At 36.9% G+C, this 16,385-nt stretch overlaps 1 protein-coding gene across 1 annotated transcript in view; it reads left to right on the forward strand.

Moving 5' to 3' along the window:
- Positions 1-16,385, forward strand: part of babam2 (BRISC and BRCA1 A complex member 2) — a 78,478-nt gene that overhangs the window by 20,242 nt on the left and 41,851 nt on the right. Inside the window, exons 5-6 of the mRNA XM_014010049.1 lie at positions 1,718-1,912; positions 3,337-3,411. Of these exons, the coding sequence (XP_013865503.1) occupies positions 1,718-1,912; positions 3,337-3,411 (270 nt within the window). The remainder of the gene's footprint in view (positions 1-1,717; positions 1,913-3,336; positions 3,412-16,385) is intronic.

Consider the following 16,385-nt stretch of genomic DNA (forward strand, 5'->3'; position numbering starts at 1 on the left):
ACCCACCCCAAACCCAACCCTTCTGAAACAATAGAAGCTTTCTCCTTTAGGCTGATATTGTGGAGACAGACAAGACATACTGTCGTGGAGGCGAACTAGTCAGGGACATCCTGCTTTTGTTATCTAAATGTAACAGGTATTAACAGTCAGTCCATCACTAATTAATCCTCCTTGTTGTCTAACGCACATTTGAATGCCTGTTTTTCACTTTTGAAATGATTGAGGTCGACCTTCGTCTTTCTTGCTCGAGGACAGCAATGTTACACGTTCACTTTTGCTCTCTAACAATGTTGTCAGGTTGCATAGTTTGTTGTTTGTCAGTTTGCAGTTTCAGTATGCCAGTGTTTTTTTTAACTTTCACAATTAGCTGTAAACAGAAAAACACTTTCACTTTTGCAGCAAGTGTAATACCAAACCAGCATCATCTCCAAAAATAGGGACTTCATCCATCCATCCTCTCATCATAAAATGTCTCAGGACAGAAAAGGTTTCCCCCTTTCCAAATCGATGCTTTCCAAAACATATGTTTGAAATCATACTTTTGTGAAAATGAAGCTTATAAAAACTGCTTTTAAAATAATGTTTTTACTTGATCCTCTTAAGTGAGTTATCTAAAAACACTGTAGCAAAACACAAATCCTTGTATTTCTTGCTTTTTTTTCTTAATTTGCACTTACAGTATTAAATCTTAGTGCTTTGTCATTAATTTCACTCGATTAGATCGGATGTAATTTTGTCGATTCACTTTGTGCAAGTACTCTTACTCTTTTTCCCCAACAACACTAAGAAAATGTTTACATTTAAAAAAAGTCCCGTTTTTATCCTGATTTGTATGTGGAAATGCTCACTAATAATCAGTTTATAATACAGGTTACAGGATACAGTCATTCACATTTTTAAACACCATATAAAAATTGTAGGTAAATTCTTAATTTAACAAACTTCCTTCTTTAAAAAAAAACTTTTAGTTGTCAATCCATGTGGCAGCAAGAATCCTAAACTCGTCAGAAGAGGTCAGCTGCAGAATTTTCCCATATTCATTTGAATCATTGTGTTTTACAGGACATCCTTCAGTACAACCTGTTTCCTTCTCTTTTATTGACAACAACCGTTTCACATTTAAGTTCTTACTGACTTTTTTAAAGATAAAATTGTTTTCCATTAGGGCATTTTTTCCTAATGGTACCATTATTATTTTCTGCTTTTTAAACCAATATCTTAGAAAAAAATAAAAAAATAAACATTTCTTGTTGTTGTTGTTATGATATGCTATTTGGATGCCATTTGTAAGCATTCTTCTACAAAATCAAATTACGTTTGATAACTTTGCCTTCAGTTATCATAGAAAAATTTAAAGATATGAACAAAACAGGTAGTCATCAATAATATTTATAGATTTTGCTGATACAATCTGCGTCTCAGCATGATCAAATAAAAATGAAAAATTTATCTCTCTCTTTCAAGGTTATCYTTATTGTAATCATTACATTACTGAGTGGCACGATAGAAAAATATGTAAAGAAAGAATGCTTGAAATTCTGGTGTGGATCATTTCTTGCAACAGTTAGGAGGTTCTTTGTCCCTGGAAGCGGGCTTCGCTCCCTAAGAACCAAAGTTTGACCATCTACACATTAAAGAAGAATTTTTGTGTTATTTAGTTATATAAAAATATTTTTCCTGACTAATTTTTTGTTTCCTTGTTGGTCCCCTCCCCTAGCACCTGGTCCACTGGGATGCTGGAAATCCTGAGTGCTTGCTGCAGCTGGTGAAGGAGCTCATCCAGCAGTACCATCTCTACCAGTGCCAGCGCCTGCGTGACAGCTCCAGGCTGCTGTTTGAGTACGACAGCTTGCTGGAAGATCCGAGCTACGGACGAAATTTAGAAATTTATGCAGGACGAAAGAACAGCTGGGTAAGAACCTGCTAATGGACTTTGAGTTCAAAGATTTCATACAAGCTTATTTAAAAACTTTTTTAGGTTTGCACTTGGTTCATTTGAAAACTCGTCTCACTATGAAGCATTTTTGCCTTAATCAGATTCTATCAACATGAAATGGAAACAGTTTTTTTTATGAATGCCATATAAATAAATCCAAAGGAAGCATCATGTAACCAACTTCCTGTTTCTTTTTATTAAAAACATTGCTGTCTGACAAGTAAGAGTCATGTGTTTTGATTTGGAAAAAGGCTCTGGGCCAGTCGCATGTTCTTACAGCTTGGCCCAAGTATCTGCATAGAGAAAACATTATGTGACCAGTGACAATAGCCAATGAACAGTACAGGAACAAAACTAAAGTATTTCTGCATTTTCTTATAATTTCAGGGAATATAATTCAAATAAATTAGGCTTTAAAGTGACAGAAAAACATGATCTACTAATAACAAAGCTATGAAAGTCATTACAAAATGATTAGAAAAAAATCAGAATGAAATAAAAATGTTGACAGTTATGGAAAAGTCATTGAATATACAGTATTTATAACTGGCTGTAWAACAGTTAGGTAATATTTTTGTTAAAGATGTGCAAGGATCCATGTTTTTGTTTGTTTAATTAACAAAGGAATACACTCGGCAAATGCTTTCCTGAATGTTTTATTGTTTTGTTTTGTTGAGGCTGTCATGTGCAGAGCATGTCTACAATTGTTTAGGGAAACACAATAGATTTCACTATGTTGTCAAAGTTGTAATCATATTCATGTGTGTGCTTTTGTTTCACATCGTATGCTTGTCTCCAAAAAAAACATGACAGTGAAGTCATCCTCATACAGCAAATAAKCAAAATGTAACAAGGAAAGAGAAAATATGGAGAAAAGAAAAGATAAAAACTGTCGTCTGAAAACTTAAAACTTCATATATGTATTTGTTTATAAAAACTGCAAATAGGTTATAAATTCAGAATAAAAATGAACATTRCCTAAAAGTACTAAATTATGCACGAAAGTCAAACTGTCAGTACTTCTCAACATCTCCTGTCCTGTTTGTTAGCAGAAATTTTGTTACTTCGAAGAGARATTTCTTTCTGTTTCTTTTTAAATTTTCTTTAATTTTTCACACTGTCAGAATAAAGAAAAAAAGATCAGAGCCCAACAATTGTACAAAAGTATCCTTGAAGATTTACAGGTTAAAACGCTTCACTTAAGCCTTCACAAGCTGAGTTTTAAATAATAACAAGCACTGTAGTGGGTAAWATATAATAGCAATATTATACAAGTATAAATTTGAAATTAAAGTAGGACTTTAGCCTAATAGATCAGTCTGTAATTCGCTTGTATCATAGTTTGCAACATGTTAGAAGTTTCCCATTCTAAAACTTGTGCCTATTCCTTGTTTCTCCAGACAGGAGAGTTTTCAGCTCGCTTCCTTCTTAAACTCCCTGTGGACTTCAGCAACATCCCTGTGTATCTCCTTAAGGTAGTTAACCACCAACCTCACAGCAGCATCTCACATATCATTAGAAAAGTACACACCCTCACCAGATTTTGCAAACGGTGCAGCAGACTCGGGGATTGAGCCGATGTATTAGTCACAGCATCAGCTTTCCTCAGTTATTACAAGTGTTGGTTTGTTTACATGTATGTGTGTTTTGAATATTTGCTGCAATAATAATGGGATTTATTGAAATGAACTCCAGTGCAGATGAACGTTGGTGCACAGACCCCGGTGTTGTGGGACTGCGAGCTGACTAATCAGCGAGCCGTCACTGTCGATCTGCTCTGAACCGTGTTGGTGTCTGGAGGCAACGTAGCCTGAAAACACACGTACACGCTCTGTCTCTGGATTTATATATTTTCTCCACTCTTGCTGGAGAGCGCTGGAGGCATCGAGTCCCTGGCCTGTTGCAGCCTGGTCCCTGCCTGTGAAGGGAGCTGATGGTAAGCATACGGGAAACAGCAGCCACCATCAGCATTTGTCCCCACTATCTGTCAGACCTGAAGCGCTGAGACTTGTCTCTCCTTTGCCAGCTGTGAATGGACTCGTCAAGTCAGTCACATTTCACAGACACATTTCCATCCATACTGGGAATTTTATCTAAGTTATTTTTGTCCCTGRGCGTTTTTAGCCAAGAAAAGATTTAAACTGAGCCCCGAGGGAAGCTCTACTGGTGAGATTTTATGTTATTTTTTTATTTTTTTTTATTTTATTTTTGCTCTTTTTTTTATCAACATGCTTGCTATCACTTGCAGAAACAAAACACATACTGATTGACCTTTAACCAGTGGGTGGTGGTAGCTGTAAAAACATTTAAAAATATTGCAAAAAATTCTCTAAAATATTTAGCTTTTGTTTAAAGACCAAATCTTGGACGCATATTAATATTCCTGTCACCCTCATCTTTCTTTCCTGCTACACACTTACACCCTCAGTATTGTGCTGCAGTTGGCAGCGAGGGTATACATAGTATCACTAAGGGAATGCTTGAAGACTTGAAGAGAGGAAAGTAATGAACATCATCAGCCCACACCTTGTCCACCTACGCGTTTCAGAGGAATGGGACTGTGCTGCATATAGGCTGGACTGGACTGCGTCCCAAAACCGATGACCCGGATTTTCATTTTGACAGTTGTCATGCAATTGCTTCTGTCAGTTTGTGTGCAGTCTCAAGTCAGTTGTTTTCATGCATTGCACATTTCTACTCTGCAACAAAATCCATAGTGTTGCAGAGCAGCTGAAGTGTAATTAATGCATTTTCTCAGTCACGGCAAACTAAGCAAATGAATATACCATATATAATCACTATGTAAAGGAACACTGGAGCTACAAGTCTGTTAAAATAACATTGCTCATACTCAGTGGATTAAAGTTTACACACATGATTTGTATAACTGATATGTTCTTTGTAAAGCAAATTAAACCTYACTGGTAGGTTGAAGTTCAAACTAAGCAAGAATTAATGTCTCATCTTTTTAAAGTAAAGGTCTTYAAATATATGCTCAGCATATCTGTAGTCGCCCCATAACAGATTCATTCTAAACAGATCAAAATTAAAGTGTCATTTAGTTCAGTTCAATTAAATACACCTTTTTTTATTTGTCAGAAAAAGCAACAAAGCTTTTATTTGCAACTAAAGGTGCATATTCTTTTCTCTYAATTCACTTCAGATGTTATTTATGTTCTGAAGCCAGTAGATGCTTTCTGTTAACTCCAGGTGTATAACACAGGTTCCTCTGAACCTGACCTACTCAGTTAGTGATTTAAAATGTCCAGTATTTAAAAAGACAAGCTCAATTTATTTTTGCTACAATACAAGATTGCTGTACATGTAAGCCAGGTGACCATGTATCATTGCTAAATAAATTTCWATCAATCAGATGATTGCAGCAGTTGTTGCTGTTCTCCAACCACTTTGGTATTTTAGCTATTAAATAATAATTCAGAATCATAGATTTGTTGTTGAAAATGAACTATTTGGATTTAAAGCGTATCTCTCCCCCAGTACCTCATAAAATGTTTGCATGTTTTTGTCTGGATGTCTYTCAAGTTGAGTTCTTTTAAAGGGGGGGTATTGTGTATTTCACAGGCACAATCAAGTAAATATGTTACCTTCAGTTGTTATGAAAATACTGTARATATCAAAATGAATTTTGCATCAAAGMCTGTCCAAACYCCTTGAAATTGGCCTGTGTCTCTTTAAGAACCRCCTARCGTTTCTGACACTCCCACTTCAGCATGTGTTCACAACAATGCTTCAGGGMAGGGGTGCTCTGTYGGGTGAGWYCACGGCAGTAGACTGAGCTCCAGGGAGGAGCTTTGTGTAAATAGGCGGAGCTTTGTACCAGCAAGTGTTGAGCCAGCTCCACATGGCTACCACAGGAGATTCAAGGATTTCTCAAACATACATGAATTAGTCAAAGCAACACTCTGGATATGMTTTTGATGAGGGAATGACATTTTAACACGATATAAAGCTCAAAAACATTGATGTTGCACAATATCCTCCCTTTAATAAAACTTCTTACCATGTCTACAAAAACCAAGAAGCCTCTCTGACAGCGTATATCAGCCATCAACCAGGTGTTGTAGATGGAGGTCAGACCGTTGACCCTGATTTGAATCAACCTTCCCATCAAATCCATGGATGTCCTTGCTTGAGGAAGAGTGGTTTGGCAACAAAGCAGAAATCTGTTCAGACATAAACTTGTGCGCACAGCTAGTGAACGTCGAGATGTTGCTGGTGGGCACAGAGCTGTGGAGGACGACCGTTACCTGAAGCAAAGCATGCACGTGGTCTGAGCTCACGACAGTAGACATGTTTACCTTCCTGCATGGACTATCCAGCCTCAGGGAGGGGGGAGGAATGCTAGTTTATTTATTTCATTATTTTTCCGGGGTGGGGGCAGCCTGTCACAGTGGAAGTTAAAGAGTAGAAAGGACAGTGGGAGCAGAGATGAAGGGAAGTGAAATGCACACAGATGGATGTTGGCAGTTTTCTTCCCCTTTAAAGGCCATGTGGTCCTCTCGGACACAATTTTAGTGTCTCGTTCTTTGATCGTACCTTGACCTCTTGCTCGTCATCCTATTGGGATTTGGTTTTACTTACAGTTATCTTCAGATGTAACATTTGATCTCCATGATAAATGAAATGATATTGTTGTATATTGCTAAGATTTTGTAACATAGACATAAATGTTAGTAACACATTAGCAGTTTAATTTTTTATAATTGGTCTTATAATGTGTTAATTATTTTTGTTCATTCTTGGTTTGAAACTACTCATGTGCAGCTTGTTTCTTGATGTCCAGGCTCATGAGTGCAAAGTGATACCACGTTCGTGACTGAGCCCTCTGCTCTCGCTTCACTTGAGCTTTGTTTCCCCACAAGCACTGACCCATGTCACCAGCTTTGAAGGGACTGCGGTTTGTGTGTGTATGTGTATGTTTGTGTGTAAAACAAAAAAAATTGCAAAAGGTTAATGTGGTTAAAGGCCTTAAAGAGCTGACATCGGCTGTTTCAGCATTTACAGTGTTTTAAAGCGGTATCTGCTAGGGCTGTGTATTGGCAAGAATTTGATGATACAAAAAAAACATCATGACAAAGAGGCTGTGATGCAATATATTGTGATAATGTAAGCAAGGCGATATTGCGACATATTGCCATTTTTTTGTCCAAAAATTCTATTAAAAAATCATTATGTTTTATACATATTTTATTTGTTTCATATTTCCTATTTCATCCATGTTTTCAATGGTTAAGTCAAATGTGTCAATAAATAGTTTTGTAATATATTTGTGGCAGCTTTTAGGTTTTAATATTAAATTATTATAAAAATATGATCACCCAACACACTAACAATGGCCTATATCTTGTCCTAAAGTTCAGTAAATGGATGACATTAAGCTGCTGCACACAGTCTGTGTTGTCAGCATGGGACAAGCACAGGGAAGCACAACTACACCAATTATTTCAATGTACTGTGTTTCATATGGTTGTTACATTTGACTACTTCAGTATACTATCCTTCAAGGACCCCTTGAGCTCAGGGCACTAGACAAATGCCTGCCTGCCTTCCGTATTGTGATGACTGACTTCAGTCGGGAGTAAGCGCATCCTGTATGGGACACTTCAATTTGGCTTAAATTACAGAAATGCTGGCTGATAAGGGACTGTAGGGAACCTTTCCTCAGTTTAGGATGCAGCGGGTGGCCGTCTAATCTGCTCAGATTCATCCAACGGTACAGTGCTAACATTAACTCACAATGCGAATATTTAAGCTACCGTTATACTCTCCGGCTCCTCAGAAGTGGAGGAGCCAAATGGCCAGCTGATTGCTGCCAACTAMTGGTCAGAGTCTAAACTACAACACAAAAAATGAACCATTGGCGTGAAAGTCTACATTTTAAACCTTAATTAAAAATCAACACAGGGCTTCAGAGAATCGATTCAATACACTATTGAAAATGAAATATCGTGATATTTCAGTTCACCGATATTTTCTTTCACCCCTAGTATCTGCACTACAATATAAATATATGGTGATTAATTTAGCTTTAAATGGCTGAAGAAGCTTTCCTCAGGGACTGGGGGCCTTTGGAGGGTCATATCTTGACCTCCTACTTTTACCCTCAGTAGGAGGGTCATATCTTGACCACCCTACCAGAGTGGATTTGACAACTGACATCATGCTGTAATCTGTCTCTTCAGAGAGCACTTTGTACTAGAGAGTACTGTCATTGTGCGTAACAATACACTGTTTCAGAGGGCCTAGTAATTCTGCTTACCCCAAACTTTTATTTTAGTTTATCAATTAAAACAATGCATTGAATGAGTCAAACATCTCAAGTGTTTCTGCCCAAAATTAAATACCTGTTACATAAGTCTGCTTATTCTGATTAGTACTTACAATTGTCTTTTTAACCATTATTTTTACCCTTTTAACCCTCCTCAGGGAATAAAGAAGGTCTCGTAAAAATACTTTCAAAGAACAGGCAGTGATTCTGTTCACGCTATGAAGTGGATGCATCGGATCCTAAAACCCTTCCTTGTATTTTAACCCCAAGTGGATATTTACAATTTAAAGACAACTTTTGGTACAATTTAGTAATTTTGGTGTAGATGTGATTTATGACTTAACTGAAGAATAAAGTCAGAACTCCTGCTTAAGTTGTTTTTTAGACTTCTAGTGATAAACAACCTGATATTAGTTAATTTTATACCCTTCAGTAAGTGTAGCTATTTTAATTACAGAATATATTCAGAATTAGCCTGATTAAAAAKCAGACCCTGTCCTTCACTTTGCTTTGTACAGAGGGTCTGGACTCGCTGCTATAGAGAAGCAATTCTTGCTGGAGGTGTGGCCTCTGTTGAAGTGTGTGTCTGTCGCTGTGAAGGAGGCTAAACTAAGAAGCTAAGCAGAAATTGCGTGTGCTGTAAACAACCCTACTGAGAGGAGAAAAGTACCGAGCCAAACGTGACGACTGTAAATGAGAGCTGTTGCTTTGTCAGACAAATTTAATTTAATTTGAAAGCCTTATCAACTCGGACTGGCTTCATTCACTTCCTCCACTGCCGTATGCTAAACTAACTAGCAGACACTGCGCAGAAAATCGACGTCATTCAAAACCCTGCCTTCTGTTTGTTGATTGGCCCAGGTAAAATAAACTACAAGCCGACACTGCACAGAAAATTGACGTTCTGTTCTCTGATTGGTTCGGCTAAAAATCTGCCAGCGAAATCCTTGTCTATGGGAGAAATGCCAGGCCGAACAGAGAAGCGAAACTAGAATTGAGCGGAGCTGCGTAGGAAGGCAAGGGCCAGGCTAAGTCAGAATGGGCATTTAGTCTCAATTAACACTGTTTATATGCACAAATATAAAACAAAACCTACTAGTTATGGCCAGTGTATGTTTTTGCCATGTTGCACTACTAGACTAAAGTAAGCAAAATATGTCAGTATGTGCATTTTCTAAAATGTCTCTGTACTACTTTGAAGAAACATTGTGCTTCTGCAGAATTTGGACTCTATATGTTCCTTCTATATGTTCCTTCACTTCCCTATGTTACTTCCTGCAGAATTGAGGGATGTTGGCGTTGAGCCTCGGGCATCCCTGCATCCTTGTTTTGTCTGCATAAACTGTGCATGCTTGAACAAGAGCACTTGCATCTAATTATTTGTACTCTAATTAATTTTAGTTCTCTGTCCTCTTAGCCCCTTCCCCCCTGCCACACGCTCTCGCTTTAACCTTCAAAGCTCCACAGGCAGCAGCTGACATGCGGYGGTCAGGAGGAAGCAGAGCAATGAGCTCTTGTTGTCTTRTCATTTGCTGCTCTAGCATCACCAACTTGGTCATTCCTACCTTTTTATTTATGTTTACACAAAAACGAAATTTCACATCATCCTAGATCAATTGCTGCATCTCTTAAGATTAAACCGTATTAATTGGGCTGTGTAAACAATCCCGATTTAAACTAGAAATCATTTAAAGCAAAATAATATCCTGCTTTAATGTGAATGTTTTTTAATGTATTATGAATCGGCTTCAGTAAACACCTCACAAAGAGCAATGAGCCTGGTGGAAAATAATGATTTTTATGTATATTTATCCTCTCAAAACGTGTTCCTGATGCTCCTCTGGCATGTGTTTAACAATGACTGTCTTCCACCTTGGTGGCAGGAGGGGAAAGAAGGCAGCCCCCTGCCCAGGGGCAGAGTGGATTTGACAACTGACATCATGCTGTAATCTGTCTCTTCAGAGAGCACTTTGTACTAGAGAGTACTGTCGTGGTGCGTAACAATACACACACTGTTTCAGAGGGCCTAGTAATTCTGCTTACCCCAAACTTTTATTTTAGTTTGTCATTTAAAACAATGCATTGAATGAGTCAAACATCCCAAGGAAAGTGTTTCTGCCCAAAGTTAAATTAATACCTGTTACATAAGTCTGCTTATTCTGATTAGTACTTACAATTGTCTTTTTAACCATTATTTTTACATACAAAAAAAAAACAGCAAACACACCAAGATAAAGTGCATTTTAAGGACTAACATTTCTTGAAGAAATGTATATTTTCCACCACCATTCATATCAGAGTTTTAGTCTAAAATTATCTTGTGTTGAGAAATAAATTATAGCCACTTCGATTATCAACTAAAACATGAAAATTCTTATTCAAAATTTTTAATTAGCTCCATAAAAAATAACCTGAATTGTTGAAAACTTCCATATTAACTGGAATGAAGCTTMTTAAAGCAAAGTTTCATTCATGCTTCCAGGTTACTTAAAGTCTTATCAATCTGAGCACCTGACTGTTTCTTTAGAGAACACTAACACCTCCTCATCTTCAGTAACTTGGATTAAATGAGCAAGAGAGTGACACAAAGCCACTTATGTGACGGCCTACACTACTGAATCACCGTTATGGGAATAGCAGGATGCCACCAGTGCTTATATTTATGTTTGTCCGAATTCTCACTTCATCCCAGTCCCGTTTCGTAAGGTTTGGTGGTGACTTCAGCTTCCCAACAGATAAGCCAGAAACCTCATCAGCCTGCAGCAGCTGCAGTCACCTTACTTCTCCTGTTGCCACATAATTGCTGCTCTTTTCTCAACCTCCCATAGGCCTGTCGTTGTTGCGGTTTTCTGTCCCTCTCTGCGTGGCAGTTGAGCTTTTGGAGAAGTCGTGGCTGAAGATAGCCCACTGTGTCACATGATGGGTCTTTCACAACCCTCTGCACAAACCTGGAAAACAACTCTGTGGACACTAAATAGACACACACATCCATGAACGCCCACTCAAACATAACTGTCACCCTATGAGCAGGTGAATATGACAAAGAATGGACTGAAGCATCGTAAGTCACCATTTAAGATCCACTTACAGCATGGTCATCATGCCATTTGCAATGTCACATCCAGCTTAACCGCTGTATTGATGCTGCTTTTGATCATCACGTGAGAAAAATAAAAAGGATTGCCAAAGGGTCACTCCTTTACTCTACTGTTTTTCAATTATCAGCTCATTTGCCAGTTTAAAAGAATGTGCAGGCCTGTGCGTGACTGTGGAGCAGTTGATGCCAAAGCAAGTGGTTGTAATTTGTGACCTTGCCTTACCTTTGCACAGTAAACACTGACTAAGAGCTCAGGAATCTTAAGAGCTATAAAATAATTGCAGGTTACTCCTATAATGTTCAGAGTGTGCTGCTCTTTTGGCTCAGCTCTGTCTTATCTCTGGTTTTTGTTCAACTTATTATGGTGCCCAAAACAACACTTTTTTTGTTTGTTTTTTTCCTGATGAATTTGAGCTTCTGTTTGTTAATTACAGTAGTTAACTGTGATGAAAAGATAATTATTTTTCCCTTGCAAATGTTATGTCATGATGATATGAAAAGCTGTATTTTGGGAGGGTACAACACCCTAACAAAGTGGAAAATCCAGGCAATGGATGCTGTTCAGTAAACTTTGTTTACAAAATAAAGGTAGAACATATATAGGAAACAAAACATGAAATAACAGAACTACAAAAAACATAGCATGAGAAATGATGCAATAACATGTCGTGTAATGTTTTAAAATTATTAAACTAATAAAATAGAAAATAAGAACAAATACTTAAAGCAGGTTTTTAAAGTAAAAATTAAATTCTAATAATTTTCTGCTGTTCTGTAATTTCTGATAATATCATGACATTTGAAGTTTAATATTTTTGAATGATTTTTTTTTGTTTTTTCTTCTGTTCAGACAGCTCTCTCCTTGATATAGGCATACTTCATACGTAAAATTAAGTTTCTAACATCCATTTATTAGTTCCTGTATTGAAAGTATTGGCTTTACATTTTCAACCTCAGAAATATTATCTTCATCTTCACCTTATTGCAATAGTTTTAAAGAGAACCACATCTTCATTGTGCTTTTTGAGAGCCATATAGTTGAGTGATGGAGTATCCGTGCAGCACTGAGACTTGGCATTTAGTCAGAAAGCCAGTTGCCCAAAAGACATTGTCAAATAATTGCCAGTTTGGGCTTCACTAATGTAGTTTGCAAGTGGAATCTGAAAAGGCCAGCCAATGCTTCCATGCCGATAAACAATTATGTGGCTTTTAAATGGTGGAAGTATTATAGCTTAGCATGCTCTTGAAGATGAATTTAAATGTCAGGCATAAAAGGTCTGAAACTGGAAAAGGATGTGAGAGTGCAGAATGTGTCAAAAGATAATTTATTAATTTTATTCCTAAAACATGATGTTTTTATTGCAGAGGACTGYTAAATATTTTTGCCAGTAATACTTGTTTCCAATCAGTACTATTACAAAACAGTGCCAAATATGGGCAACAGSTTTGAGTCCAAACTAGTTGCAGGAAATACACACTCCCCTCCTGATTTTGCTGACATAGCAAACTGAAACCACTCTGTTGCAAGAATCTGGATGCAGCTGCAAAAAAGGAGGATACAGTGGGTTGTTGGCTATTATCTAACATTTGTGTTGCATCAGTTTTCATCTTAGCATCAGAGAGAAGGAACCAGAGGCCTCTGTTGTAACTTCTCTTCTTTTCTGTAATGTTCATGTGTGTCAGAATTCCAATGAATAAATTGTGCCAAGCTTATTGGTTTTGATGAATYTCTTGCTGAACCTTTATGTATTTGCATATAAAAGTTACCTTACTGAAAATTTTTGTAGGCACATATAGGTATAGAGGATTAAATTGTGCTGTTATATCCCTTGTGTCCTTTCTATATTTGTTTAAAATTGATGAAGCTCAGCTTTTTTGTTTTTTTTCTGTATATATTTTTTATTGATTTCAAAGTAAAAGAGAAACCAGAACCACTCTTATTTTAAAACCCATATTTTGTGTTTAGTGAAATCTAATTGGGCATTACTTTTACCTTAARGGTCAAAACTGGCTAATAAGAAAAATACAGAATTTCAAAAACTTAATAATAAATAAATAATCCAGTCTTTTTTCTTGTTGTTTTTAAGTAAAAAAAAAACAACTAAATCCAACTAACAAAACTTTAACAATTTAATTACAAAACCTATTTGAAAAACAAGTATAGCACAAATCATGGTCGTAGTCCACTATTTTTATACTGGACTGATCAATATTGTTGCGGACCGAGTTTTATATTTGATTTGTCTCATTCGTGAGATCTACAAACCTGCTCTTATTACTGCCAGGTGCTGTAACATCTGGCGCTCTTTGACTCAGCTCTCTGGGAAAATGTCACCCAATGAGAACGTTAAAGGGAGTCTGTATGAAGCTGGCTTTGTTATTAAAACAGGCTTTCATCTCAGTCCTGTTTCAGGCTGTCACAAAAAAAAAMGTACAGCAGACATGCTGTGTCCAAAGAGCTTATATCAAAGGGCACCTGTGTAGTAGCGTGTAGGAAAATTATCTTTTAGTTTGGAAATTGCAGACAGGATTATGGTTTAAATCACGAGTGCATGTTAGCATTCTTGGCAGCGTCTTTGGAAAAGCACCTGTGAAAGATGTACAGMTGCAGATGTACTGCTTGTTCTGCAACTTGATCCAAAACACTTGGTCCTGTTTTCTTTGCCTCTCTGTAATGTGTCAAGACAGTCAGCATGGTTAAATTTCACAAAAGCAAATTTAATAATGGGGATCTGCAGAACCAGCTTTCAAAACTATAACAATTTTACAAAACACGGTTCTATAAATATTAGCCTTTATTTTCCAGACAACTGTCTCATGATTTAAAATGAGTCCTCTTAATCTATATGTTTACATGTTTTGCGGTTCAATTTATTATTAATAGATATCTTAGCCATTCTAACTTATCATTATTTCATCTCTGTTATCTCCTTGCAGTTCTGTAGTGTTTTTGTGTGGTAAATAACACATTAMTCAAAACCTTCATTTGAGTTTGAATGGCACTAGTGGCCATGTAGACTTTATAATAAACAGAAATGTTATCCTTGTCAAACAGTTGAGTGACATTTTATGCCCTGTGGGTGGAAGTGGCATCATTATTGACAAGACAAGAAATGTTATAGTTTGCGTAATTATTGTTAACGGTTTTAAATGCTTGAAGTGTTGTGTAACTGTAAGTTTCAGGGCTTTTCGTGGACTTTGAAACTGTGCCTGAGAAAACATTATGAAAAGGAGACTTTAGTACTCTGGAAGTTGCGATTCTCTGCYTGTACGTTTGGGAAAAATACTTCTAGTATACTTAGATAAGACTAAAAATAAGACTCGAGTTGTCATTGTGTAACAGCACGTTGTAAATCACACCATAATAAATCACCTTACTGATGCTGAAGTCACAAGGAAGGTGAGGTCATTCCAAAATTATGGCCTATCACCTGGAATAGATATGACTGTGCATGTCGACAGAATGTTCTGTAACCTTCACCTAAATCCTAAAAAAAGAAAGGCCATGGAAACCAGAAAACACTAGATCCTTGTTTCTGTAAATATCTGTTTGTGGTTGGTGATGCCCACACCCTGAAACACCCAGAGAACCAAATGTAAATATTTGAAGTTATGACATAATCATTACTGGTTAACTCCCGTTGTCCTGAGCTGCTGGTTCAGTATTTCTTGGTTTCTCTGGGAAATTAAATGGAAGTATCTAAAGTCAAACCATGATTCATGTTCTATGTATACAGTAACTTTCCATCTGCAATAAGACCACAAAACAGAGTTTGTTTGCAATTCAACCATTAGCTTGTTCCAAAGTCAGGTCTCAGTGACAGCAYCTTAACCAGAGTTTGCATGCATGCTTTAAATTCCTGAAAATGTTCTTGAAATTTAATGTGGAATTATAAAAGAGCTTGAATTTTGGATAAAAGTACTTCAAAGGGCACATTTTCTGAGTTTAGGCATTGTCGAAGTGAACACTTATGGTGTTGTGTTCTTGCAGTGTTAAACTATTTTTAAGAACTGAAGTTATGTTTAACTTGTAAAAAGCATATTTGACACAAACAATTTCAATAGGACAAGGAAACTAAAACAATATACAGTATGTTGAACATGTATGGTTTGGTTAGTTGTATGAAATTTAATTTTGTAGTAAAATTCTGGAAAATCTTGAAAGCTTATTTTAACAATGCTTGAAAAAAAAGCTTAAATTTAACTTGGGGAAAGATATAAAAACTGATCCCACTGAGTATTTTAATATATTTAACTTCACTTTCGGTTGTATCTTCATAACTTGACATATTTAATATCTTTGACCAGGTAATGCACTTAGCGTAATTCTAGTTCTACTTCCTGACTTTGTCACTGGCTGTGTGTTACATGGTTATGTTATTTCCTTTTGACTTTTTGAAGTACAGACTTGTCTCACTCTATTACAAATGACTTTAACAACATATAAAATATAACAAATAAAGTGAACTTGAACTTCTAATTGAGCCATTTAATGCACGTTAGCTAGAAGTTCATTAAAAAGCCTTTTGCACCAACTGTTGTTTTGAAAATCCTACTTAAAATGTACAGTTTTTTTTTAAACAAGAAATGCTAGTTTATCTTGCACCATATCAGGAAGTGTGAAGAGTGTGGGCATGTGGCTGGTGTGGGTTGATATGCATCACCCTCACTGTCCCATTTGCCTGAACTAGTTAGGGCAGGGCAGAGAAAAACAGGTCCAACTTGAAATAATTCAAGAATAACTTCATTACCTCCTAAAGCTAGTGTTTCTAGATGCCTTACTTTGACTTTACTGCATTTAGAGCAGATGGTGAACTGTACAGAWGGGCAACACTGGACTGATGCAGTTTGAAAGCCTTTTATATTTATTTATTTTGTCCAAATTTGCATGGCTTGGGTAAAGTCTCCCTTTCCAACTCAGCATATCCATGTTCTGCCCTTTATTTTATGTTTGGAAACAGGTAAAAGTAGCTCCTTTAGCCTCACCTCACTTCCTCCTACTGACCCATTCGCCTAACTGTTGTGCTATGCTGCACTCTGAGGAGGAAAAGTTAGGCATGTGT

This window comes from Austrofundulus limnaeus, unplaced genomic scaffold (assembly GCF_001266775.1).
Source record: "Austrofundulus limnaeus strain Quisiro unplaced genomic scaffold, Austrofundulus_limnaeus-1.0 Scaffold2, whole genome shotgun sequence".
In the NCBI taxonomy this organism is placed as follows: domain Eukaryota; kingdom Metazoa; phylum Chordata; class Actinopteri; order Cyprinodontiformes; family Rivulidae; genus Austrofundulus; species Austrofundulus limnaeus.